At 38.1% G+C, this 27,188-nt stretch overlaps 1 protein-coding gene across 1 annotated transcript in view; it reads right to left on the bottom strand.

Moving 5' to 3' along the window:
- piezo1 (piezo type mechanosensitive ion channel component 1 (Er blood group)) overlaps positions 1 to 27,188 on the bottom strand; it is a 144,568-nt gene that overhangs the window by 47,842 nt on the left and 69,538 nt on the right. Inside the window, exons 6-20 of the mRNA XM_084108660.1 lie at positions 23,156 to 23,351; positions 21,264 to 21,477; positions 16,633 to 16,795; positions 15,422 to 15,502; positions 14,655 to 14,745; positions 14,439 to 14,533; positions 12,481 to 12,741; positions 10,742 to 10,847; positions 8,593 to 8,774; positions 8,161 to 8,309; positions 7,452 to 7,610; positions 5,389 to 5,495; positions 3,715 to 3,878; positions 2,945 to 3,121; positions 1,118 to 1,243 (exon numbers count right to left, since the gene is read on the bottom strand). Coding sequence (XP_083964786.1) covers positions 1,118 to 1,243; positions 2,945 to 3,121; positions 3,715 to 3,878; positions 5,389 to 5,495; positions 7,452 to 7,610; positions 8,161 to 8,309; positions 8,593 to 8,774; positions 10,742 to 10,847; positions 12,481 to 12,741; positions 14,439 to 14,533; positions 14,655 to 14,745; positions 15,422 to 15,502; positions 16,633 to 16,795; positions 21,264 to 21,477; positions 23,156 to 23,351 — 2,271 coding nt within the window. The remainder of the gene's footprint in view (positions 1 to 1,117; positions 1,244 to 2,944; positions 3,122 to 3,714; positions 3,879 to 5,388; positions 5,496 to 7,451; positions 7,611 to 8,160; positions 8,310 to 8,592; positions 8,775 to 10,741; positions 10,848 to 12,480; positions 12,742 to 14,438; positions 14,534 to 14,654; positions 14,746 to 15,421; positions 15,503 to 16,632; positions 16,796 to 21,263; positions 21,478 to 23,155; positions 23,352 to 27,188) is intronic.

The raw sequence follows: 27,188 nt of genomic DNA, 5'->3' as shown, positions 1-27,188 counted from the left end.
TAAGGACTATTTTACCTTTGATTACCTGAATATTACAGTTAGACCCGCCTCACAAACTTAAAGCAATGTTTATTTATTTGTTGTATTGAGGTTATTTTACTCATATTTTTGATTCTTTTTCACTGACACTAGATTTTAGTCGACGACATCTATTGTAGATTTAAGGCCCATTCACACCAATGGCGATAACTAACGATAGAAATCATTAGAATAGCAGAGTCTCAACTATAATGATAACGCACAGAGAAACGATGTCTTTGGAAATACATTCAGAACGATGTTTTCCAGCTGATAAAACACCGACAGCCAATCAGAATCCATCCTGCTTTAAGAACTCGAGCATTTAAAGCGACAGGCGACAAAGCTACGGCACGCTTCGAATAAACAGAACGCTATCGTCCGATGGTGTGGACTGGCCTTTAGTCGACTAAAACTAAAATATGACTAAAACTAAATGCCCTTTTAGTCAAAAGACTAAATAAAACTAAATCAAAATTAAAACTGGTAACTCAAAGGATATATTTAGTAATAAATATTAGCATACAGCTATAAAGTATACAGGAAGTACTATGTATAGTACTATACTCGAACTGTAGTGTGTGACGTTGTCTTTCGACCTCGCATTTTTATTATTTTTAACTAATTTTGTGTAAAAAACTAAACACACATTTGATCAAATAATGAAGTGTAAAGACTTAAGGTCAACTTTTTGACTTTTTTTTCTTTTAAATATAACATTTAGAGATTGAAATTGCATATTTTAGAGTTGAGCATAACTTGATAAACATATGGCACTATTAGTGACTATAAGTCACCATGAAATCAATATTGACAATTCTTTATGGAATATTGCAGTATTTATCCATGATTTATCCGTGCTCATTACTACTGTTTTAAATTCATGTTCCTGGTAATATTGAATCAGAATAACTTCTCTTCTCTGATGATGTGGGCGGGGCAACCTGTCAATCACATGAGATCCACCAATAGCAAACCACAACCATCCAATCAATCACTCACAGACAAAATCAAGCCCCGCCCACATTTGTTCTTGTTCCAGAAGCGTTCACTCGGATATAGGGCACAATAGGAAAGAAAAGACTAAAGTGAATCTCACCTTGCTGTATCCAAGGGCAGTCGCATGTTTCCTAACACCGAACCAGTTGGCCGGGTCGACAGGCGCTCGGTACAGGGTGGAGCTCAGCACTTCATCGGTTTCTAGACTCGTCTCGTTCGCCATTGGCTACAGATACGAAACGAGAGCAAGAGTAAACATGTGTCCACCAGTTGTTCTGTCCTCACCGAAAGTGAAATGTTTACCAACATAACGTCATCATTTTGCATCTGTTTAGGACACGTCACAATTACTGAATGGAAAGAAACAGGCGAGAATAGGCGAAATCCTGTCAGCAGAATAGACTAATTACTGTGAAGAGGAAAGTTTGAGCGTTTATATGGTGACTAACACATGCCAGCCTGAGCATTTGTAAATCACCTGAGAGAAACAAACCACTTCTTTCCCCTTAAACATCCATAAAATGCAAGACTAAACACATCAACTTTATCCACGCTTGAGGGCATTTATTTAATTAGTGTTAAGTTTATGAGACGGTTGTTAATCTTGGTATACGTGTGGGAGGAAGAGAAAACTCGGTGCCTGAATGTGTGTAAAAGTGCCTGTGTAAAAGATTTTATGAAGAAAATGTGAGTGCTTGCTTGTGCAAAAGTCATGATAATAGGGAGTTCTGGGTAGTTTGTGTCCACTCTTAAAGTCTGTATGATATTCAGATCCCAAGATTAAATACATATGGCCTTTTTATCATCTACAAGCTACAAATTATATGTCTGGTTCTGAAATTTTTTGTCTGAAAACTAATAACACCTCTCCTCAATAACCCACATGATGTGAGAACACACACGTGTTTGTGAAACAAATGGCGCAGGATACATTCTCAAAATGTTGTATTGTTTTTGTTTTGCGCTAAAAAAAATCTTGCACACACGTGTTCTTAGCACTTTAAAATAGCAGTTTAAATAGTTTAAATAAATGCATGATGTTAAAAGAGTTATAATAAGACGTAAAAAAAGATCTGAATGCGTCACTCGCGCTGACCGACACGCGTCTGAAGTGAACGCACAGAAAGCCGCCTCTCACAAACTCAGTTCTCTATCACGGCTTATTGCACTTGAATGATCAAACACACACAATCACGCCATGATGAGCGAAGTCAATGATCTAAAGTCAATGGCGCAGTATTTATTTATTTGTTAAAGAGCGCGTTAGTAATGTGAGCCTATAGGGTCCACAACGCCTGTACACTTTGCTTATTACACACACACTCTGCTTATTACACACACAGGCACACACAGCAGCACACAAACATGCCACATATTAAAAATAAAAGGATTACAATGTAAAAATGTTTTATTGTGTACATAAAGATATGGTGAATCCGGCTTGTCCCATAGATGGCCCCGCTTTAACCTCACACACACACACACACACACACACACACACACACACACACACACCATTCCTCCATGTAAATAGCGAATCCGTCATGGAAACTGGCATTTAAAGGGAATGGGAGATGAGACTCTGATTGGTTTATTGCACCTAAAGCCCAAAACACACCCATTACTCATTAGGAGAATAGAGATGACCCTTTTAGATGATGCGCCGGGAGCGCCGACCATTTCCCCCGTCGTTAAACTAGCAAAAGTGGATTCGGACGCCCTGAAAAGTGCACTAGCGCCCTGCGCTTTAGACCATGCCCTTGGATCGTTAAAATAAGGCCCTTAATTTTTGTTTTTTGAACATTCAAGCATGAAAACCTATTCTAGCAGAGCCCAAAAAGCACATAAGAGGTCCTCTCTAAACACCTCTAACCAACCACGCATTAGTGTGTGTGTGTGTGTGTGTGTGTGTGTGTGTGTGTCTCACCACGGTGCAGTTGTTGGAGTACTCCGCAGGGTTGACCACACTGAGCTGGTACAGCATCTTGCAGACGATGATGACACAAACCCAGATGGTGGAGATACAGGAGGCCATGGCTCGGAAACGGCCGTAAGGAATGGCGAAACTCCACAGCACCACCAGCACCAAGTTCATCGCCGACGGCTGCGAATGAAGAGAGCAAAAACAAGAGCGTAAAAAAAATATCATATAATTTTGTATATTTTTTTTACTAGTGTGTTCAGGACACTATAGTTCATTTCTGTAAGTGAGGAGAGCAAAATAAAGTAAACTGTGACATATTATACCCAAATATTCTTCATACAGAGACTACCAGTGACATTTATACACATTTGGGACCAAAAATGATTCGGACACTTTGAGCTGATCATGTTTTGCTTTCGTGTTTTTTCTTTAATTACTAATGCTCTTTTTACACACAGACTGAACAAAATGAAGCATTGCTTGGTGATTGGTTGAGCTAAACTGGTATCATCTAATTGTGTAGTTAAATTTAACAGCTGACAGATATTCAACATAATTCATGTGTGAGACAGTCTAACAGAAGGATGGACAAAACCAGTGAAATATCAACTGATTCTTTTCATATTTTATTACCATTTTCTAAACTAGAGTGAATAAACTGTGATAATGTGAGAAATGTTGAAGGTGTCTGAGTAAATGTTGGTTTGACTGTGAATAACTGCAGGTTATGAAACCAACATGATGACATGGCCTAGATATGAGAGCGTGCAGACCTCCAGTAGTGCGACCCAGACGACAAAAAAAGCCACAATTTTGACGATGTGCAGCTCCAAAACTCTCCAAATGAAGCTCTGGATGTGGGTCAAGGTGTCGGAGAACTTCGTCGACAACACCATAAGTCTGTCCATCACCAGTCCCCACTTGCTGGGAATCGCCTCTGAGAACGGAGCAAGAATGCACAGTAAAATTAGGGGTGAATGTTGGTGACCGTATGAGTATTGAACAGAGATGCACCGATGTATCTGACAATAATCTGATTGTTTTTAAAGTCCCCCTGTGGTGAAAATCCAGCTTTTAATGTTGTCTATGTGGTGTTTTTAATGTGCTTTAAGACAAACCATGTGTAAATTCATAAGTCGACTCCATTGCTGAGTATTTCCTCCTTAAAACTGCAGTGAACCAAAGACAGTCTCAAAAACACGCTTTGAAATCGCTGGTGTTTCTGACGTCACAAACTACCTTGTAACCAATCAGATCAACGTGTGATCGTCAACCAGTGGATCTCTGAGCTGAGTGAGTGAGTGGAGGCGGGGCTCATTTGCATATTCATAGAACTGTGCATACTAAATGAGGCAAGGGTGTCGAGTTACATTCAAGATATTTTAAGGCATGAAGACATTTGTTTTCAAGAAAAAACATTTAAATATGTCATTTTGGTGATCAGAGATGAGTTTTAAAAGGGGTAAAATTACTGACTACAGGGGGACTTTAAAAACAGCAGATGATCAGGACCGATTATATCCTGTCAATCAAAAGGGGTGGAAAAACGTGTCAGTCTCTTACTGTGTGTGAAGAAAATCTCTCGTGTTGAATTCAGGGCTGTCAAGGTTAACGTGACAATAACAAGCTTTACTTGACCCTATGAATCACCTGCAGTTTTTCCCTAAACCAAACATTATTTGTAGCGCCTCCCATCCAATAATTGCAAAGAGCTTTGTGCTTTGTTACTTGTGATAAGAAACAAAGTCTCAGCTTTCAAATTCTGTCCATTTTATCATGGAATTTATACAATAAATAGCATTTTGACGCTCTTTGATAGCATTATGTGACTTGACGGATCCCTGTAGCGCCTCAGTTCAGTCTTTTTTTCCACTTTACTACGAGTTATAGCACGAAAAACCATGCATGAACATCAGAAGGAATGTTGAAAGATACAGTACAACTTACTGAAATGTATCATGTCTCAATCAGTGTTTAAGCCATGAAAACATGTCACGTAATGTTGTATTTACCTCAGGAAAGTTATTCAATGTTCAGTTCGTTAGTTACCAATAAAAAAACACTAGAGAAGAGCTTATTTACTGTTAATTTTATATGTATGTTTGAATAAATTTGTCAAAAACTACCTTATGTACTACCTTATTTATTTAAGTGTGATTATTATATCTGAAAATAAATAACAGTTGAGTATAATAGTTTGAGATCTGTTATTAATTTTAACCTCTACTATTATAGTGATGTACCAACTGAGAGGTTCGCTGTATAGTGTTTACAGCATTAGTTAGATCCTTCAAAGAAAATCAAACTATCCGAATCGTAAGATATCGTTCTGAAGAATCACTATCGGTATCAGCAGAGAAACTTAGTATCAGTGCATCTCTAGTCTTTATCAATATTAAGTGTAAAATTGCTCTGATTGAGCTCCATCAGCAGCGTTCATGACTCACCGTCGACCTCCGATGGGTCATCCCCCTGATCCGTGACCTGATCTTCCTCCTCACATCTCACTTCTTCTGTGGATCGAACCAAATCAGGATTCTCGATTCCTCTCTTCCTGTGGGGAAATTAACATTGATAGTCAGAAAAATCACATTTCTTGAATATCTCAAATGTTTCTCACGGAGAGCGACACATCCTCTGGGAATGTGTCAGATTTAAACAAATATCTTCAGTAAGTCTGAAACTTAAAACTAAGTCACACTTTTATTTCAAATATGTGACCCTGGACCACAAAACCAGTCACGAGTCGCACGGGTGAATCTGTGGCAATAGCCAACAATACAGTGTATGAGTCAAAATTATCGATTTTTCTTTTATACCAAAAATAATTAGGATATTAAGTAAAGATCATGTTCCATGAAGATATTTAGTCAATTTCCTGCCGTAAATATATAAAACATGTATTTCTGTGAGTGAATGCAGCACAATCGCCAACATAAATGGACAACTTTAAAGGAGATTTTCTCAATGTTTCGATTTTTTTGCATCCTCAGATTCCAGATTTTCAATAGTCATATCTCAACCAAATATTATCATATCCTAACAAACAACCGTACATAATTAAAACACTATTTATTCAGCTTTCAGATGATGTATAAATCTCAATTTAAAAAAAAATTACTCATGTGACTGGTTTTGTGGTCCAGGGTCACATATATATATATTTAAAAAGAATATTATAACAGTGTCCTTTTTTACACCTTACATGTACACTTACTATAGCAACACACCCGTTTATAAGAGGGTGTGCTCACTTATGCAGTCAGGGCATTTTAAAGGTACACTGTTTTTTTTTTTTTTTTAAATTAATAAATTTAAATAATGAGTCAACACATCATCAATACTTTTGTCAATACATCGTGTTTATGTCTTACTCTGATTCACTATGTAAGCCTATTATAAGGGTTTATATTTTAGACCTGTCAGGATGGTTTTGGTGGGAAATTGCGTACATTCGTCACTAGCCTGTGTGCGTCTCGTTATATCCGTAAATAAAGATAACCAACGGCGAACAGAGGAGAGTCTGCTGGCAAAAAGAGACGCGACAGATAAATAAATAATAATCTCGTAATAAAACAAGAATCAACATAAGCTTGGCTTTTCGGAGATGACGAGACCTGATGTGAAACGCTGTAAAAGTCACGCAGAGATGATGGTGATTTTATTACTCAACAGACGAGTAAGGTGTTTTATTGAACACATAAACTGTAACGCATTATCTATTGTGAAGATATTTCATTATAGACCTGTGCTGTTATTTATTTCTATATCTCTGTAGAGCTGGTTATATCTGTTCGGGCTAGCAGTGAATGATTTATGCGCAGTCGGATTAATCATATTCATTCACGCAGAGCCGAAGCACAACTAAAACACATGCAGATTTGTGCTTTAACCGCTAGAGGGGCAAAGGTTACATTTTTTATTCACATTTTATTCTCTGAAATGTATCACTGTGGTTTTCAGTGGCATTGGATAGGTTGTAATTTTACATTAAAGATGCAAAATCTTTCATTGTATTCAATGTTTCATTTTTTTTAATGTTCACTGCATATTACGCATAATTTACCCTAAACCGAGCCCTAGTCTAAACACTGTAGTAAGTAGGGATATTGTGATGACCTGATTTCACATTTTTTATTATTATTATGTAAGGATTTGGAAGGTACAGTTTAAAAAAAATTTTTTTTTAATTTAAATTAAAAATTAGAACAATTTTTAAAAATGTACCTAAAGTGAAAAAATGGCACAACAATATTCTGTGCTTTTGGTTTCTGATTTTCAATCTCTCAGAACATAATGAAAGAGTTATTGTGAAAATGTGAACAAATGCATACAAATAGCATTCAAAATGAATGGTGTTAAAAATGCATTTAATCAAACCACATATATGCTCTCTCTGACAGCTCTAAATAATTAATGCCTAAATAATTAAATAAAAAATGTGTTTAATTTGGTCAAATAAACGAATGTAGTATATGTGTGTGCATTTGTTCAGAGCTGATGCTCATGCCTGTGGATGGGAGTGACGTGCTCCAGATCTGTGATCCTCATGAAGGGCTTGTGGAAGTAGTGCAGCTGCAGAATACAGGCCAAGAGGAAGAAGCCCGGGATCAAGATACTGCTGAAGAGCTCCGACAGCTTGAACGTCTCCAGTCCCATATCAGCCAGCCTAAAGGTGGACAAACACATGCAATCAGCATTAAAGGGGTTATACAGTATGGAAGAATTTTCAGGGGTTTTCACTTTTTTATTGCCTATTTATGAACAGATTGTAACAAAGGAAAAAATAAATAATAAGTTGCTGGCTGCAGTTCACTTTACGGCCACTAGTGTCGCTAATAACAAGGGTTTCTGAATTCTACATTTAGCCCTAATAACAAGAAGTGTACCTGAAAATAATAATTTTATCGATATTTTCTCACACACACCATTTCAAACCAACTGGACTCTCCGTAGAACACAAAAAGAGAAGTTACATAAAATTTTCACACATTCTTTTGAAGCTTTTTTCCACACTCATTCAACATTAAGTATTGCCTTTAGAATTCAAATATAATTCGAATTGTGCTAATATTTAAGAAAGAAATTCGAATTGAGCTTTTCAGCCATTTTGACAGGCCTACTGTATATCAGAGAAAACATGGATTGCCAGAAGAAATGGCGGGGAAAGAGTTAATCATCTGAAACGCAAATAGTAAATAGGTAATCAGGAGCCGTACTGCTGTTCTGTGAATCCAGTGAAGTTTCCCCAGTATCCTGGGAAGTCCTCAAACTGAAAGGTGTATATAGAAATGAGAACCAGCATTGTGTAAGCCACCACCGTCCACCAGAAGGCCTTCAGCAACCTCCTCCAGAGAGAGTAATACACCTACAGACAGAGAGAGAGAGCGAGAGAATTGAAAATTGAAATTGAGAGAGAGAGAGAGAGAGAGAGAGGCAGAGAGAGAGAGAGAGAGAGAGAGAGAGAGAGAGAGAGAGCAGAGAGAGAGAGAGAGAGAGAGAGGCAGAGAGAGAGAGAGAGAGAGAGGCAGAGAGAGAGAGCGAGGGGCAGAGAGAGAGAGAGAGCGAGAGAGAGAGAGGGGTCATTCCACTCAGTTTTCGGACTAAATGAAGTACAGAACATTATGTGTGTGTGGGCTGGTAAAGTGTACCTGATACAGGCACATGCAGAGCAGAAAGAGCAGCATGTAGACGATCTTGTAGGCGACGAGCTTTCCTGCGAAGCTGACCATGATGAACATGCCTCCACACACGTAGATCCAGTACTTCGCGTACAGACTCATCACCTGCCCACCCAACACCTTTAAAATCGACTCGTTTCGGCCTGTGCTTTCTGAAAGAGACAAGCAGAGACTCTCAAACCTCCGTCTGTGGAGAAATACTCAAATCACAATCATTCTTGGGAAGATCTGGATTTAAAGGGACAAACTGGGATGGTTGGGGTGGGGGGGGTATCTTACATACTGATTAATATCTGTATAACACAACCAGCCATAATATGTTTGTATACATTTGGTCCAACATATGCTGTAGAAAATGCTACATGGTTTAATAGAAATTCAATAAAAATTGTTAAATGAAAAAAAAAAGAAAAAGAAAAATACTCAAATCACATCAAGAATGAACAAAATAAGAAGAGAAAAAGCTGCGTGACGAACACTAAACTGAGCTCTCATTCATCTCCGCGTGCTTGAGCGGCCAAACTCACACACGATGATGTCAAAATATAGCGAGTATCCTAGTAAACACAGCCGGTTATGTCTTAAGTGAACAGTTGCGTGTGTTTCATGTGTGTCAGTATATTAGATCCGTGCACTTGCTCTTAAAGTGACAGCAGCCTAATATTCCTCCCGCCGTCCGTGTTTCTAATGTTAATCAAACAACAAAAGACAAAGATAAAATCCCTGACTGCTCTTGGCTGAATAACTTTTGCAACTTTAATAAGTTTAATGTATAGAGTGAAGAATATGCAGTGTTATTTGCGACGTTGGAAAGCACTAGTTGTTTAAATAAGAATAGAGAATTGTGAATATTCACTGGCATATGAAGGTTTGGTGTCATCACTTCCTTTTTTTAGTTTTTTTTGCAAAAGTAGTAAAAAAAATATATTTTGATTTTCATAAGTCTCCGGCCATGGGCAGGAGGGGAGAAAGGTTAGTTTTAGGCCCTGGATGGTCCCGTTAGGAGCTTTAAACCCTTCAATTGCACAAAAGGATCTTCACAATGACAAAAGTTCTCTAGATTATTAAAAAAGTTTTTCACATTAAGAAAAAATGGTTCTTTTAAGAGCTGTTCACTGAGAGGTACTTTGGGGAAGCAAAAATGGTTATTATAAAAAATAAAAATGGTCCTTTTGAAACCTTTATTTTTAAGAGTGTACTAAGTTTTCATAGTTCTCCAGATGACTTGTATATATAATAGATAACTTTATGAATATAATGTATGGGTATTTATAGTACTTGTGTGGTGCTTTATTGTCTTTGCTTATTTTGTGGAAAGAGCAGCTTTATTAATCTACAACATTTCTCCTTTTGATTTCTACAGAAGACATATATGATTCATACAGGTTTGGATTAACATGAGGACATTAAATAAATGAGGACAGAATTTCTATTTTTGTTTAAACTACTCCTTTAAGCAAATGTCTTTGACATTATTTGAGTGTGAGAAAGAAATGGGAAGAATAGGTGAGGTGGAGCAATTATGAATGCTTTAATAATAATGACTAATAGAAAGATGAATCTTATGCTCTTAAACGCCATGGCTCTGTGGTTAGCACACTTGTTGACTTCATGTCGTGTCGTGTTGTCATGTCTATTTATGAAACAGCTTCACAAACAGTTTAATAAGTTTAATAAAAAGTTTATAGTTCGGATATAAACACTGATGTCTACAGTAGCGATCAAATAAGAGCAAATCACCCTTTGAAAGTAACATGCTTTGAATAAAGATTGTATCAATTACGTCGTTACACCAGTAGGTGGCGTCAAGTGACTGCTAAAAAATGTGTTTATCATTGAATCATTCAAGAGATTCGTTCAAAAATACTGATTCATCCAGTAATGAGAGTCTTTATAAGTGAGTCATTGAATCATTTATTCAACCCGATCGTTTTTAAAAGAGTAATTAAAATGATTATTTTTTAAAGAGATGCACATTTTGGCTGAACCTCTAGTAAACTACACGTTATTTTGTTTAGTTTGAAACAAAAACATGATGATTCTCAGTTTCTCCAGAATCGTGCAGCTCTCAAACGCAGATAATGACATTGTCCCTCGAGATCCTGGCGTTCCCGCTCACCTCCAGTCGTGACCTCCTGCAACGGGACGCTCGTTCTCTTCTTTCTGCTGAACGTATCTTTCACCGACTGTCTCAGCAGAAGCCAAAATGTTAATGTGAACAGCAGCTGAGAATAAAGAGAGAGAGAGAGTGAAGCAATATTTACACTTTCCTCACAGTGTATTGAGCAACTTCATGAGAATTATGACTGATCATGTGGTTGGATTGTGTAAAAATATAGCAAGTGACTTCAAGTTTTCCTGTTTCATTTCTCAGAATCTTCAAGCTTATTGCAGCCATCTGTATCCCAATACATAAAGCCATTTATCATACAGACACTTAACTGGAAGCAGTTACATGCAATCCTGTTACCATTTAAATTACAGCCAATCATCTTAAAGAGTTAAAATCCTCCACATTCAATATCATCTATTATCATCAGGTTTAGCAGCACGTTGATCTGCACGTCGTGGGTCGCTCATGCAGAGCATTTAAAAGGTAATGGCCAAATGTATCTTTACAAAAGTTCTCAATGTTATTGCTGATGAAATATAACATGGATAACATTGAATAAATATATTTCCATCAGGTTAGATACTGATTATGAATCACTCAAACCCCTTTTACTGAACCGTCGGTCTCGCAAATCCGCCATGTTTGTAGTTTTTTAACGCTTTTTTATTCATGTTTGTAGTTCTAATCGAATCCTCGTCCAAGGCGCAATGCATTGTGGGCAATGTTAGTCGTTAGAGTGTAGAAGGATGATCACAGATTTTCTGACTATTAAAACTACTTCGACTGATCGCTTGTACTCTAAAATGAAAAATGACAATGGAAGTGAACGGGGCAATTTTTTTGGAGGGATTAAAATGCAGAAATTCGAAGCTTATGATTTTATAAAATCTCTTACAATAATTCTTCCATTAAAAGTTGCTTAGTATTTGAGCTGCAAAGTTATTTTTCAATTGTAGTCTTTTAAAAAGTCTAAATGCTTCCAATACTCATTTCCCACAGAATACACACACGATACCAGCGTCTCTCTCATCTCTCTCTCTCTCTCTCTCTCTCTCTCTTTCTCTCTCTCTCTCTCTCATCTCTCTCTCTCTCTCTCTCTCTCATCTCTCTCTCTCTCTCTCTCTCTCATCTCTCTCTCTCTCTCTCTCTCTCTCTCTCTCTCTCTCTCTCTCTCTCTCTCTCTCTCTCTCTCTCTCTCTCTCTCTCTCTCATCTCTCTGACAGCGAGAGACACACAAACCCGCCTCTCCTCACTCACTCCTTTCATTTGCTCCGGATGAATATTGTTGGTGTTACAGGGCTTGAATTTCGGCGAGGGATTGCGCATAACTCTTTATCGCTGTTTATTACACTTTAACAGTCAAATACACACAAAATATTGCCAAAATACCGGTTTTGACGAGCATTCACGTAAACACAGTCAGTTCTGTTTTAAGTGAACATGAACAGTTGCGTAATAAAACGCATGTGTAACAGTATAATGGCTGCGTGCGTCCGCTCTTAAAGTGACAGCAGCCTAATAAACCTGCTGCCAAATTATGAGATAATATTAAGAATATCTATATAGCAGTTTTTCCCCATTGTATCGATGTAAATATTGTGGCCAGTGAAAATGCTGAGTGGCTAATAACTTTGGAAAACCACAAGACACAGTGGCTGAACCCAGATATTTATTATTTTATGCCAGTATTATATGATAATGGCAGTCGTACTAAAGCACATTTGCCAGCGCTGCACTGTCCTCACCATGGCTCCCAGGCGCAGACAGGGGTAATGCGCTCGGTCCAGGCCCAGCTGGCGCAGGCTCATGGTGCCGATGTGCTGGGGAAGCTCGCTCTCCAGGTCCATGGCCCACACATACTGAAGCCCACAGAGAGCCAAGCCATACAGGAGGATGAAGGGCGAGCAGAGAGCGGCGAAGCGCTGACGTGCCCGGAGCATCCAGATCAGACACGACCACAGCAGAAGCACAAACGTCAGCCAGCTGTGGTACGTTATACTCCACACCTGCAAGAGGACAACACACTTACACTTATGCACTTGGCAGACGCTTTTATACAAAGGGACTTTCACTGCATTTCAAGATACACATTTTTACATTCTTATCAGTTTGTGCTTTCCCGGGAAATCGAACCCATGACCTTCACGTTGCAAGCGCTAATACTCTACTGTTTGAGCTACAGGACAACTCAATAACGGTGTGAACACAGGGACATACTAGAAGGTCATCTTTAGATCGAATAGAATGGAAATGTGAGAAACTGAACGTGTGTGTGTGTGGTTTGGCGGTTTGGTCAAAATGGGTCCAAATAAAGGCCCTGATAAACGCACAGCGAAGTTCTCTTTCATTCTTCGCTTAGGAGTAAACAGAAGTTTGAAATACACTGCAAAAAATGCTTTTCTTACTTAGTATTTTTGTCTTGTTTCCAGTCCAAATATCTAAAAATTCTTAAATCAAGATGCATTTAATAGATGAGTAAAATGACAAGATATTATGTCCTGTTTTCCGGGGGAATTAATCAATATTAAGTGAGTTGATGCTTAAAAAAAGTTAATTTATCTGCCAATGGGGTCAGAAAAATAATATTAATTCAAACCCCATTGGCAGGTCAAACTCACTTAATTATTTTTTTATTTCCCTAGAAAACAAGACTTAATGTCTAATGTCATTTTACTATAGTAAATGCATCTTGATTTAAGAAATGTTTGATATTTGGACTGGAAACAAGACAAAAACACTAAGTAAGAAAAGCATTTTTTGCAGTGTAAATAAGCAGACGATTACTTTTAGCGAACATCCCGACGCCGTCCACACTGATGAGAGCGACGCTTAGATGAATATGTAAATATGTGCTGAACCTTTCCTCTCAATAACACTATAAACACAACAACGTCAGCGGTGAGAAAGCAGCGGTTCAGAAAGCATCTGATCATAGAGATGTGGAGATGTTTGAGCCAGCTCTGAGATTCAGCACTACAGTAAAGCTGATTTATACAGCACTTTATACAATAGATTGCTTTAAATCAAGCATTAAAAGCATTTAGATGAAATGTTAAAAACAGTGTCAGTGTCTCTTTCAACTAGAAATACAGCTTCAGTTTCTACTATAAAGCGTCTCTCCAGTGTCTTCATGTGTTTACTGGCGTCCGACCTCGACAGACTGAACAGAAGAAATGAACCGGGGATTAATCCTCAAAGGCGGAGCCCCAGAGCCACACCCACTTATTACATCATCACCACACTGACCAATGAGAGTTCAGAGGCGTTTATCAGCCAGAATTAAATTTTTTCAGAAAGTTCACTTTGGCAAACTGTTTCAAATTAGTTTTGGCCTGATTTAGTTTGAAACGATGTCACACCAGTGCGTTCTTCAATTTAGCTCGAAGTATATCGGGTCTCTACAGCAGGGATGATGTATTTATGTAGCCCGAAACCCAGTAACATGTTCGCATTTGGATGGATGGATGGATGGATGGATGGATGGATGAATGGATGGATGGATGAATGGATGGATGGATGGATGGATGGATGGATGGATGGATGGATGGATGGATGGATGGATGGATGGATGGATGGATGAATGGATGGATGGATGGATGGATGGATGAATGGATGGATGGATGGATGGATGGATGGATGGATGGATGGATGGATGGATGGATGGATGAATGGATGGATATAGATGTGTGAATGTTTGTTTTACCATCATGGCGATTAGGGCACAAATGTAACTCTGTTGTAAGATCATCCGTCCCACCAGACGAAGAGGATTATCAGCCGAAGACTCTCCAGCAGTTCCTGCACACACACACACACACACATTACAGGTTCAGGTTCAGGCTCATAAACACACACTTCAGTGTGAACTGTTGTCTTCTGTATGTGTAAATACAAAAATAATGTCCATTTCTTCCCCTACCCGTGTCATGTTGGCTTGAGCCGTTGGTCACGGGTTCTTTAGAGCAGTGTGTTTCCGACAGAGGAGAGTCTCCCGCGGTGAGAAGCGTTTGCTAAACCAGACAAACAGCAAACATGATTCATTCACAGAAGGCCCTTTTCACAAGATGTAAAATAAGTCTTTGATGTCCCCAGTGTGTGTGTGTGAAGTTTGAGCTCAAAATACCCCACAGATATTTTTATATAGCATGTTAAAATTGTCACTTTTTGAGGGTGAGCAAAAACACACCGTTTTTGTGTGTGTCCCTTTAAATGCAAATGAGCTGCTGCTCCCGGCACAGAGGGCGGAGCTTCAAGAGTAATGAGTGACATAATTTAAATGATTGCATATTTTCAATTCAAAATGGTGAAATTACAATAAAAAAGTTGAGTATTTTGCATCACTGCACGTTCCTGTGGGTCGTTAAACATGTCCACAAACAGTCGTCAAATATTAAACGTTTAGCTTGTATATTACCACACACGCACTTTCACAGTAAAAACTAGAAGCGTCACGATGGAATTCACACTCATCTTCAGTGAACATTAAGCCCCGCCTTCTTTGATCTGATTGGCCATCATTTTGACATTGACCAGCGCTGTTAGACCACTGAGGTAAATGTACATGTTTTAACGGTCTGCCATCTTACATCCTACAATGGCCCTCAAAACAGAGCAGTGAAGCTCCTGCTATAGTTTGATATTGGTGTGTGTGTGTGTGTGTGTGTGTGTGTGTGTATAAGGTCTTACTTTAGTGTCATCTTCACTGCGTTCCTCCCACGGCCTGAGCTCTACTTCATCAGCTTGAGCGGTCTTCACTTCCTCATGGGTCTGCACAAACACACACATTACATCACTTCATTTACACACACAAACAACGAGACACGCGTTAATCAGTGGCGTACGATTGTAAGATGTTCGGGTTTACTGTATCTAATGCATTTGGGTGCTTTTTGACCCAAAAGAGATGCATAGTTTTATTTATTTATTTATTTTGTATTCATAGTTTATAGTAAGAAAATAAAATTTTGGAAATGTGTTCAGACTGTAAAAAAAAATCTTTGTTATTAAAAAATGTAAAAGATACAACCATTTAAACTAATTAGTTACTTTTTGCGACCCGGGTCTGTTTTGACCCGAAACTAAACTGTGGCTTTACACATGAAATTATGTTTTATTTTTTTCATCTGTTAGTTAAATTTTTCTCAAATTATTTGTAAAATACATTTAGCCTCTTTCCTACACACTGACACACACATTTTTCACGCATTTTGTTTATAAACATGCTTGCATATCCACACACACACACACAGACACACACACACACACACACACACACACACACACACAGAATAATTCAGATTAAAGAAATGACTGTTTGTAGATCAAAAGTTCATATATTTTGTTGTTTTGCAAGAAAAAAATGTGTAGTTTTCATAAACGTAGACTGATTTGAGCACTCGTGAGTTATAAATTCAAAGGAATTTAATTAAATCCAATAAAGTCAATGGAGTTCATTCTGGTAATCCCCATATAATATGTTCTTATAAATTTCATATAATGGTATATTCAAAAAAAAAAACTAAAATATTAATAAAAACACATTCTTGCAACACATTAGTTTTTGCTGTTGTTGCTGTAGGAACATTTTAAATGTCAAAGAATTAAAAAGGCGGTAAATGTAGTAATAGCCTGGTAACATTCAAAACTTTTAAAACATTACGGATCAGATACAAAATATTAAGTTAGTTTCACAGGGTCCAAACAGACTGAGAATGCAACAGTTTTTTAAATGCATTACAAGAGTGTTAAGCCAAAGAAATTCAGATGTCTTTGAATGATATGCACTATTTTCATGGTTCTTTTATTCTCCTTTTTAAAGCTTGACATCCACAGCTTTGCTGAATCACACATTTGGGTGAATGATCTCTTAGATTGAATAAATAAGTGTGTGAAAGCACCTTGAGACTGTAAGTGTTGATTTTCAGCACAACCGTCACAGAGATGTACAGGAGCAGGAGAATCCCGGGATTGACGTACACGGGCCAGTCGTGATCAGTGTTGAGGACCAGGTCGAAAGAAGAGCAGTTTCCAGGCTTTATCACATCCTTCAGGCCAAACAATCTGGAGAAAAACAAAGAAAACACTGAATACACCACGTTCTGGAGAACACGTCAGGCAATGGGGAAATACTGGAATCTCAGAAACTGCTTATCAAATAACAAATCCCAGAGCGGCAACAAAATCTGAGATTAATATTAATTAGTATTTCAGGCTGGTTTAGCAAATGCGCACACGCAGTCCCAAACAACACCAGTTTGCGTTTGGCTTTAGGTTTAGATATCTATTCTGTCATATTGCACTTTCTCCCATTCAGAGTAATATGAATCAACCGTCTATACAGGTCAAAATTCTCTTCTGCTCACCAAAGCTGCATTTACTTGATCAAAAATACAGTAAAAATTATTTTGAAATATTATTACAATTTTAAAAAGCTGTTTTTTATGGGAATATATAGTAAAGTGTAATTTATTCAGCATCATTACTCCAGTCTTCAGTGTCACATGATCCTTCAGAAATCACTCTGAAATTATGATTTGATGCTCAAGAAATATTTATGATTATTATCAACGTGATGCAGTGCCATTCAAAAGTTTGATCAAAAGATTAAAAGTGACAGTAAAGACATTGAGAATGACACAAAAGTATCAGTATTAAGCAGTAAAAACTGTTTTCAACATTGATAATGATAAGAACCATTATTAATAATTGAGCACCAATAATAACTGAGCATCAAATCATCATATTAGAGTGATTTCTGAAGGATCATGTGACACTGAAGACTGGAGTAATGATGCTGAACATTCAGCTTTGATCACAGGAATAAATTACACTTTACTATATATTCACATAGAGCTGATTTAAATTATAATAATATTTTTAAAAAATTACTGTATTTTTGATCAAATAAATGCAGCCTTAGTGAGCAATACCTCAAAAACAATAAAATTCCTACAATTTTTGACCGGTAGTGTTCAGTCTTTCATTCGGCTCTGGTCCCTCTTTCACTGAGTCGTACAATATGACAATCATTCAGGGTGAGTTAAGCTTGGGATTTTGTTCAAATTCAAGTATGTACTATAATAATAGTGATGCTTGCCTTAAAGATGCATTGTGTAATATTTAGGAGGATCTGTTGACAGAAATGCAATATAATACACATAACTATGTTTTCAGTGGTGTATAAAGACCTTACATAATGAAGCGTTATGTGTTTATTAGCTTAGAATGAGCATTTCTCTCTACACATGTTTCTACGGTGGCCCTGAGCGGACAAACGCGTTTCCTCACTATGTTGTTCTTCATGATAAGAAGCGAGTTAAAGTCAGCGAATAAAACACTGACACAATGATGAACAAGTCACAATAATATTCACAATAATATATCTTTTTACTGAATAATAAATTTCATAACTTCTTAATTTATCTTTGTAAAGAAACCTCATTGTTTAACTGGCTACTCTCTGCTGTCTCAGACGACGACATCACTTCCTGTCGGCCACCGTAACTTCTGTTGGGTGCAATTCACAACCTCACCACTAGATGCTGCTAAAAATCACACACTGCACCTTTAACGAACACTAATAATCTTGATCTGACAGCAATGTGCATGAGACGTACGGTGTACAGACATATTGTGTTTAGGTTACTCTGACAGCTGTGACAGTCTCTGCAACAGCGCAAAGGTCAGCAGGGATTTATGGGTCAGGAGAAATGCCCAGTTTCAGCGAGTCTCCGGATACATATCGAGGGCTCGAGTCTCAGTGCGTTACGCAAGGAAACAGCACCTTCACCTCCCCAGCCTGAGGCTCTCGCATTTACATCACACACACACACACACACCCTGCTGTAACACAAGCCTTGCGTAATTAACACACATCAACAGGCCAGGCTACTCGTTTAAAGCAGTACGGTAAGGTGAGGTGAGAAACTGGAAAAACTAAAAAGTGATAAACTCTGGAAAATAAGAAATAAATCTTTATTTTTCAGGTTTGGTCCTCCATAAACTTGATGTACTAAAATAACTAAAACTAAAAATGACAAAATAACACAACAAAATTAATAAAACTTTAAAGATAAAAATGTCAAAATATACAAATTACAAAAATATTAGTATCTCAATTATACTAAAATTACACTTCACAGATGTCTTGTGTTGAAACTCTGTTGATATTTGAAATCATCAAAACAAACACGCCCTACCCAAAAGGATCACACCCTATCTTGAAAGCTCCGCCCCCAAATCACCAACACGCTGTGCAGCACAGGCCCCTCCCCCCTCATGAGTGGACACGCCCCCTACTGCTGATTGGCTACAAGTGGTTTGGTGCTCAGACGATTCACTTTCAATAGCGTTTCTCAGAAATCACTTTCTGCAACTTTGGGGGGGGGGGGGGGGTAAATTTACAGAAAGTGATTTCTGAGAAATGCTATTGAAAGTGAATCGTCTGAGCACCAAACCACTTGTAGCCAATCAGCAGTAGGGGGTGTGTCCAATCATGAGGGGGGAGGGGCCTGTGCTGCCAGCGTGTTGGTGGATTTGGGTAAATTTATGGTAAATTTACAGTACCACGGTACAAATCAAAGTACCGTGCCAAGTAGAACGTGTTTCTGGATCAACATTCTTTTGTTGAGCCTGGAACAAGATTCCTGTCAAGAAAAAAACACAGTCCTAACCCCAAACCTAACCAGCCCTATAACCATATCGTTTAATAGCACTACTGTCCCAGGACCAACAAACGACGTCGATGCAGCAAATGCTGTCAGTGTTTTCCTATTTTTTAAAAATCTTGGTCACCGGTCTCATCAGCTAACAGGAATGTTGTCCCAGGACAAACAAGGATGTTGAACTACAGGTGAAACTCAAAAATTAGAATATCGTGTTAAAGTTCATTTATTTCAGTAATTCAACTTAAAAGGTGAAACTAATATATTATATAGACTCATTACATGCAAAGTGAGATATTTGAAAGTGAGAGCTTATGAAAACCCCAAATTCAAAATCTCAGCCATTTTGAAAATGTTCATAAGCTGTAACCCATAATCAGCAAATATATAACAAATAAAGGCTTGAAATATCTCACTTTGCATGTAATTTTCTATTAAATATATTAGTTCACCTTTTAAGTTGAATTACTGAAATAAATGAACTTTTGCACGATATTCAAATTTTTCGAGTTTCACCTGTACATTTAAATTGAGTCATTAGCCCTATTCGCACGGGATTAGTATTACCCCTGGACCTCTGTAATTAAGAAATTACCCCCTGACGTCTGTGTTTTTGGTGGCTCATTCACACGGGCAAATAAATGTCCGTAATTCCCTCGAGTTTACGGACTTTACAGCGTCCGCCCACCACTGATCTAGAATGACTCATTATATAGATCAGTGGCGCCCACCCATTCACACTTCACTAGCTGAACGTGCTGAAACGAAGATCGCGCTGCAGTATTGCAATTCAAAAAAAGAACTTATTTAAAACCAATTTATTAGAGAAATATATATTATATATATTATAGAATATCATATTATTGTATAAATATATATCTTCTTTTTCTTTTATTCTTTGTCCATATTTACAACAAGCCTGCCTGAAGAAGGTATTATAAATACAGAAACGTCGCGATAGGCTTGTTTTTCTATTCATTTTATTTGGTTTATATCATTTTATATCATTTTTACTCTTTCGCACTTTGATTTCTTGAGATATTTACAGGATAGACGTCTTTAGAGGCCGTGTGAGACAAAGAAATGCTCCACGATACAGACTACTAAGTTACACTACCACAAAAAGCGTCTAACTTTCCAAAAGAGCTTCCATGTTGCGCCAAAATGCTTAATTTGACATTTCCATGACAACGGTCCGAGTTGAGCTTCCGGATCACGTCTTTCTTTACTGTAGTTTGTTTTCTCTTTTGCAGCACTTCATAGTTTTTTGGAGAAAAACTATAATCGGATTGGAGTAGAGCATATCGAGATATTTTATTGTTAATATAGTTTTAATACAGACGTAAAATGGACTGTTAAACGGCCCATAATGGTTATTACGTTCTTTAGGAAACGATAGGCTCACAGAAAAACAGCCCAAATCACAGACATGGGGATTTGCACGGGACTGGTATTATCAGAGGACCCCTGTGTTGGCTGAAATACGGTAGGTAATTTTCGGGGGAATTTTTACAGACATTTTTACAGACATGGCAGATTCGCACGGGATAAAAATCACAGACGACCTCTGCGATTATTACAAATTACCGGAGGTCCCTAGGTAATACTAATCCCGTGCGAATAGGGCTATTGACGCCTTTGTCCAAAGCGACTTACAAATGAGGACTAAAGCAAGCGAGTCATCATGAAGAGGCAAAAACAGTTCAGGCATTGCTTAGAGTAGCATAAGCCAGACAAGGGAGAGTACACACCTAGGTACACAGGGTACACTAACTGGCCAAAACGGGATTGATCTACCAATAACAGAGCATTGAAAGTGATTATGAAGGTACAGGGAATGTGGAGAGAGTAATGAAGAGCAGTACCTGGCCCACAGGCCCGCTGGGGAGAACATCTCCTGTGCGAACGAGCTCTGATACAGGTAAAGACACACCAGGTGTCCCCCGGTGAAGAAGGCCACCATCACACACAGTGTGTTAAACCCCAGATGGCTGATGGGAAAGTGGCAAGCCCACCATGTGCACACGCCAATGAACAGGAGGAAGTAGAAGGCAGAGAATGCAGAGGGTAAAGTGATTCCTGGAAAGAGAAAGACATGATTGTGTAAACTTTAAGACGCATGCATTCAAACACTTCTAGTGTAAAAACTTGATCTTATCTATGGGCAGAGGTGGACAGAGTACACAGCTTCATTACTTGAGTAAAAGTACAGATACCCCTTGCTAAATTTTACTCAAGTACAAGTAAAAGTACTACAGTCAGATGTCTACTTAAGTAAAAGTACTAAAGTACTTGTTTTTAAAAGTACTTGAGTATCAAGAGTACAAGAGTACATTTTCTAAATATTGCATTACTACTGCCACAGTGCTTACACTGGTAAACACAGCAAACACTTGAAGCGAAAACTATCATTAACTTGTTCAGAAAATTGAAATAGTCTGGTGAGGTGGGGCCACGGGTTGGCACATTCCCGGGATGCGATATTTTTTTCTCCCAGGATGGTAGGGGAAGACTCATGAATATTCATTAGGGAAGTCATCCCTGATTGGTCTGATGACCTACCCCTAACCAATCAGGGATGACTTCCCTAATGAATATTCGTGAGTCTTCCTGGGAAAAAAAATATCGCTCCCGGGATGGACCTGCTGCGTCTTCATCCATTGTTTAGTCCATGGTTTCGTATCTAAATCTGACCATGGAGTTGACTTTGGCGGAAAGCTGAAGGTGATTGCTGATAGGCTGTCCCAATCAGTGGCGCATGCACAATCCAATCACATTTGAGAGGGTTTCCGAGATGTTTCTTTTGTCCTTTTTTTTTTTTTTTTTTTTTTTTAGAAGAAGTAACGGGTACTCACAGTTATGGACTGAAATGTAGTGGAGTAAAGAGTACAATATTTGCCTCTCAAATGTACTTGAGTAAAGTCATGAGTACTCCCCAAAAATGATACTCGAGTAAAGTACAGATCCCTCAGAATTGTACTTAAGTACTGTACTCAAGTAAATGTACTCAGTTACTGTCCGGCTCTGTCTATGGGCAATATTAGCCAAAAAGTATGTGCACTTAAAATTGGTCCACCATTTGGTATACTATTTTTTTAAGATTTGTGGTCAATCACACATACTATTTAGAACAAGACCAGAAAAAATAAATGGACTCAATTTGTTCCTTGTATTTTGTTGCTTCCATTTAATCTGTAATATCTTTTTTATATTCAGGGCTTGACATTAACTTTTTCCCTCACCAGCCACTGTGGCTTGTGGTTTTCCAAGGTTCCACAATTTTGACATCGATACCATTGGGAAAAACTGCTATATAGATATTCTTAATATTATCTCATAATTTGGCAGCAGGTTTATTAGGCTGCTGTCACTTTAAGAGCGGACGCACGCATCCATTATACTGTTACACATGCCATTTATTTCTCAACTCTTTCGTCTTTATGTGCCGCACTTTTGAGTTTAAGCACAAAATCTGCAGGAATGAGTAAAATTATGCGCAATCCCTCGCCGAAATTCAAGCCCTGTAACACCAACAATATTCATCCGGAGCAAATGAGCAACATTTAGTTTATATTTCAGATGCCTTTTTAAAAGACTACAACTGAAAATGTATATGCTAAATGTAAAATTCAACCCGCCAAAGTGACTAGTAGGAGTGACTATGTTACACGCCACTGCTGAAATACACACGTGTGTTAATGTCAAGCCCTGCTGATATCGTACTGCTAATGTAAAGTGTGTTTTCTGATGCTCGTACCAGCCAGTGCCAGAAGAGTGACGGCCAGGATTCGGCCCATGTTCCTGAGGAAGCGCTGAGCCGCGGCACGCAGACGGGCCGCTAACTGTGCCGCTGCGCTGCTCGCGTGAGGACTCTCCTCATCCTCAGTCTCACTGCAGGACATTTCCTCGTCTTCTCGCTCTACGTCCTCATCCTCGTCTTCCGTTTCGTCCTCCTGAAAAGAAGAGGACAGAGACTTTATCACAGGAATTAGGAGGGAAAATCAGGAGCGCACTGCAGATCCAAATGAGGTCCAGTTCCCTCTCTCTAATGTAAAACAAGGTGGGGATAATGGGTGGAGTTCTGTTTAGTGATAAGGTTATATGGGTTAAGGTGTGGTTGGACTGTCTAGCTCCACCCATGTACTTCAAGAGAAATCAAAGAACGAACGGGAGTGACGCCAAAACGACGAAAAAGTTTGCTCCGGCGGTGAAACGCCTCTGAACTCCAATTGGTCAATGGTGATGATGTAATAGGTGGGTGTGGCTCTGAGGCTCCGCCTTCTTTGATGTGTAAATCTTCTCCGGTTCATTTCTTCTGTTCAGTCCGTCGAGGTCAGGCGCGAGTAAAAGCATGAAAACACTGGAGAGACGCTTTATATAGTAGACTAAACTGAAGTTGTAACTGAAGTTTGCATCATTAATTCTGTTACTTTCCTGTTTATTGTTGTGAAGCTGCTTTGAAACTATTTCTATTGTAGAAAGCTCTGTAAAAATAAAGGTTTTGATGTGAAAGGCAGCAGACGATAAAAATAAAGGGAAAGATGCATTAAATTTACATTTAGTCAAGAGTTTTAAGAGCGTTACATAAAGTCAGCCAATCAGATTTGAGCTTGCCATATTATTCCGGCTTGCCGTATGAGTCCATCCTTAAACATTGGGGACAGTTGCATAAACATAACCGATAAGCTAAGAACTAGTCTGACCAACAAGCAATACGTTAGGGCTAATCAGTTTTACTTTTTGGATTCAAATGAGACCTCGCTTTTTACATGACTGACTTTAAAAAGTGATGGCCAGTCTTAAATAATTAGATTAGACTAGTCTAAGCAGTTTATGCAACTGGCCACAGATGTTAAATGCACAGAATGTAAAAAGTCTAATTTTGCATGAGTAACTTTGCTTTCCCATCGTAGTTCATCTGCTCTCTTGACCCTGAATATGAAACCTGTGTTAGACTCTTTCAAGGGCACATGAAGGTTCGATTCCAGTGTTTTCGTGTCCTATCAGTGTCCTATCAGTGTCCTATCAGTGTTTGGGGTCGTCCCTCATTCCACAGCGTCACGTGACTCTATCAACACCGTCTCCAACACTAAACACTGAGCCTCAATAAGGCATCAGCTGCCCTCTGGAAGGATCCATGTAATGAATCTTCAGGCCAATCTAAACCTAATTACTGAGTTGAATATACACTCTCAGGGAAGAAGAAAGTGCAAAAATGTTGACCTTTAGTAGTACAGCAAAAACTTTCCGGAAAGTTTCAAACTCACAAAACAAACTTCGTTTTGGCGTAATTCAGTATAAACACACCAGCTCTTTTAATGCGTTGATAAGGTGCAAAGTTGTCTCTTTAAGAGTCCTGATCCCAGTGACAACTTACAAATGTTCTGTATAATTGACAACATGTGCAAAGTGCAATTTTTGCTTTGGATAAAAGCATCTGCTAAATGCATAAATGTAAGTTTTATTAATTTTGAATAAAAAAGATATTGTATAATTCTTATGGTAAACAATCATTTACAGATGTTGTTTGTTTGAAAGTTCATTTTATTTGTGTAATTTTATTGTGTGATTGTACAGCACATTGGTCAACATTATGTTGTCTTAATTGTGCTTTATAAATAAATTATATGAAATTGAAATCATGTTTTGATTCCTCTGTTTTGCTGGGTTTAGAGGGGTTTGGGTGCTTGTCAGGTCAGACTGGGAAACCACTGATCCACCAACTAAACCAGATTAAACTAGAAAACCACATTAGATTGGTTTAAGTAGTTTCTTCCATCTGCTATCCAATCAAAATATGAAAAAGATTGGATGCCATATGAACACTGCATACTTCCATCTCATTCTCTGGTGCACTTTTCGTAGCAGCATGGGAAGCTGTAAACAAAACACGGTTTCCTGATGGAAAGATGCCGGAAGCTGTGTGCCGTTTGGTGTTATGAAAATGCCTGTTATATGTCGAGTAGTTTTTTCCTTCTCTTTATTTTCCCATTGCATTTCAAAGTGTTGAAAGTGCATTCAAGACCCAGTTTCATAACTATCTTCATAAACCTCTACTAATCAGGACTAACCCTTCAGGTTATGTAGTTTAAATCAAACCGTAATACATGCAATTAACAAACTATTTACATGTACATGTCAATATCAATTCTATATCTGCATAAAAAGTTACATAAAAGCAACAGTATTGCATTGATTATAATGCAGTGTGGAACTCGAAGCATGGATGTTGGTCGTTTCTCTCTTCAGTAAAGCAGCGAGTGCAGACACATGTATGAACGCATCCCCTCAGGCTATAACTGTGTTTCCCAATCGTTCAGTCTCGTACTGCCACAGAATACTTAGGAATGTGTTGCTTAGATATCATGTTGTTCCTACACCAATTTACAAGGCAGGTGGTTGCAAGTTGGATAAAAGGCTACAATGCATTAAATGTTGGCATAAAGCAGAAGTCACACTGTTGTAGAAGTCCTGTGGAAATGAAAATTGCTACTCTTAATAACCCGACACACCCAGTTTTCTGCCAACAAGATGATGATTTGATGTGGGTGTAATAAATAAAAGTCCCCAGGACTTAAGACCTTTAAGCTCAGCTCTGGTTCATTTAGCAAATTCATTCACTACGATGGCTCATTTCAATGGTCTTTTTAAACCATAATCTGTAGTAAATACATTCTATAGTTTTAGATAAATTATAAAACTATGCGTGGTGCTTGCTAAGGTCGGTGGGTAATTTTTGCAAAAACTACTGATATTTTGTTTTAAAAAAAAAATCTTGTGGTAAAACTTTTATTTAGGGTCAATTTAACTATTAACTTGTTTCTTATTATCATGCATATTACTAGGATATTGGCTGTTTATTAGTACTTATAAAGCAGATTAATGCCTAATTTAGCATGACCATATTCTACATCCCTTAATACTATCTTACTAATATTAATAAGCAGTAATAAGGAGTTTATTGAGGCAAAAGTCATAGTTAATAGTGAGAATTGGACCCTAATCTAAAGTGTGACCAATCTGGTATAAAATATTAATAAAAATGCATTGTGGTCTTACATATTTTGCTGCTTTGGTTTATAAATTGTTGAGCTTCCCCACTACTTTTTCAGATGGCCAGCTTGACTATAGTCCAAGCATGGTAAATCATAAGTTAGTTAGTTAGTTAGTTACAGTAGTTTGTAACTTGGTAAGAAAGGAGTAGAAACGAGTCAGACGGGTAAACAGAGGTCAGCTTTGGATCTGGGAGTAATATTTATACATAAGCAATGTTGAAACTGTGTCTATTGTTAGATTCCAGTAAAGCACTCGGGCCTCTATTGCTAATTGATCTTATAAAAGTCATATTTTTCTATGCTGACACATATAGCGAGCCAGCCAGTGTTTGTTGATGTTGTTGGCTTGGAAACGGCAACAGGAAGTTGTCAGCTTTGGGCCGCTGTTCAGTTCAGTGCACAATGGAGTCGAATGGGGAAAGAAAAGAAAAGAAATGCCATAAAATATCACAGGGTGGAGATTTAGGAGTCAAAACTTACACTATGAACAATATTTAAAGAGAATCAAAGAATATGATGATTTAAACATGTTTTTTTATTATGACTTTTCATGTTCATCAAAAAAGTAAAGTATTGAAACAATACAAAGACTAAAGAAATAAATCAAAACATGAGCTTCTTTACAGTCTGATGCTTTTTGCTTAGATTCCAATCACATTATTGAGGTGCATGGGCAATTTGCTCCATCTCATCCATTTAAATAACTTAATAACTTAACATTTTAAGTTGGTGAAA

The sequence above is a fragment of the Abramis brama genome (genome assembly GCF_963993115.1).
Source record: "Abramis brama genome assembly, chromosome: 3".
Lineage (NCBI taxonomy): Eukaryota > Metazoa > Chordata > Actinopteri > Cypriniformes > Leuciscidae > Abramis > Abramis brama.
Note: the sequence above shows the minus strand (reverse complement) of the source record. Positions and strands in the feature narration are given on the sequence as shown.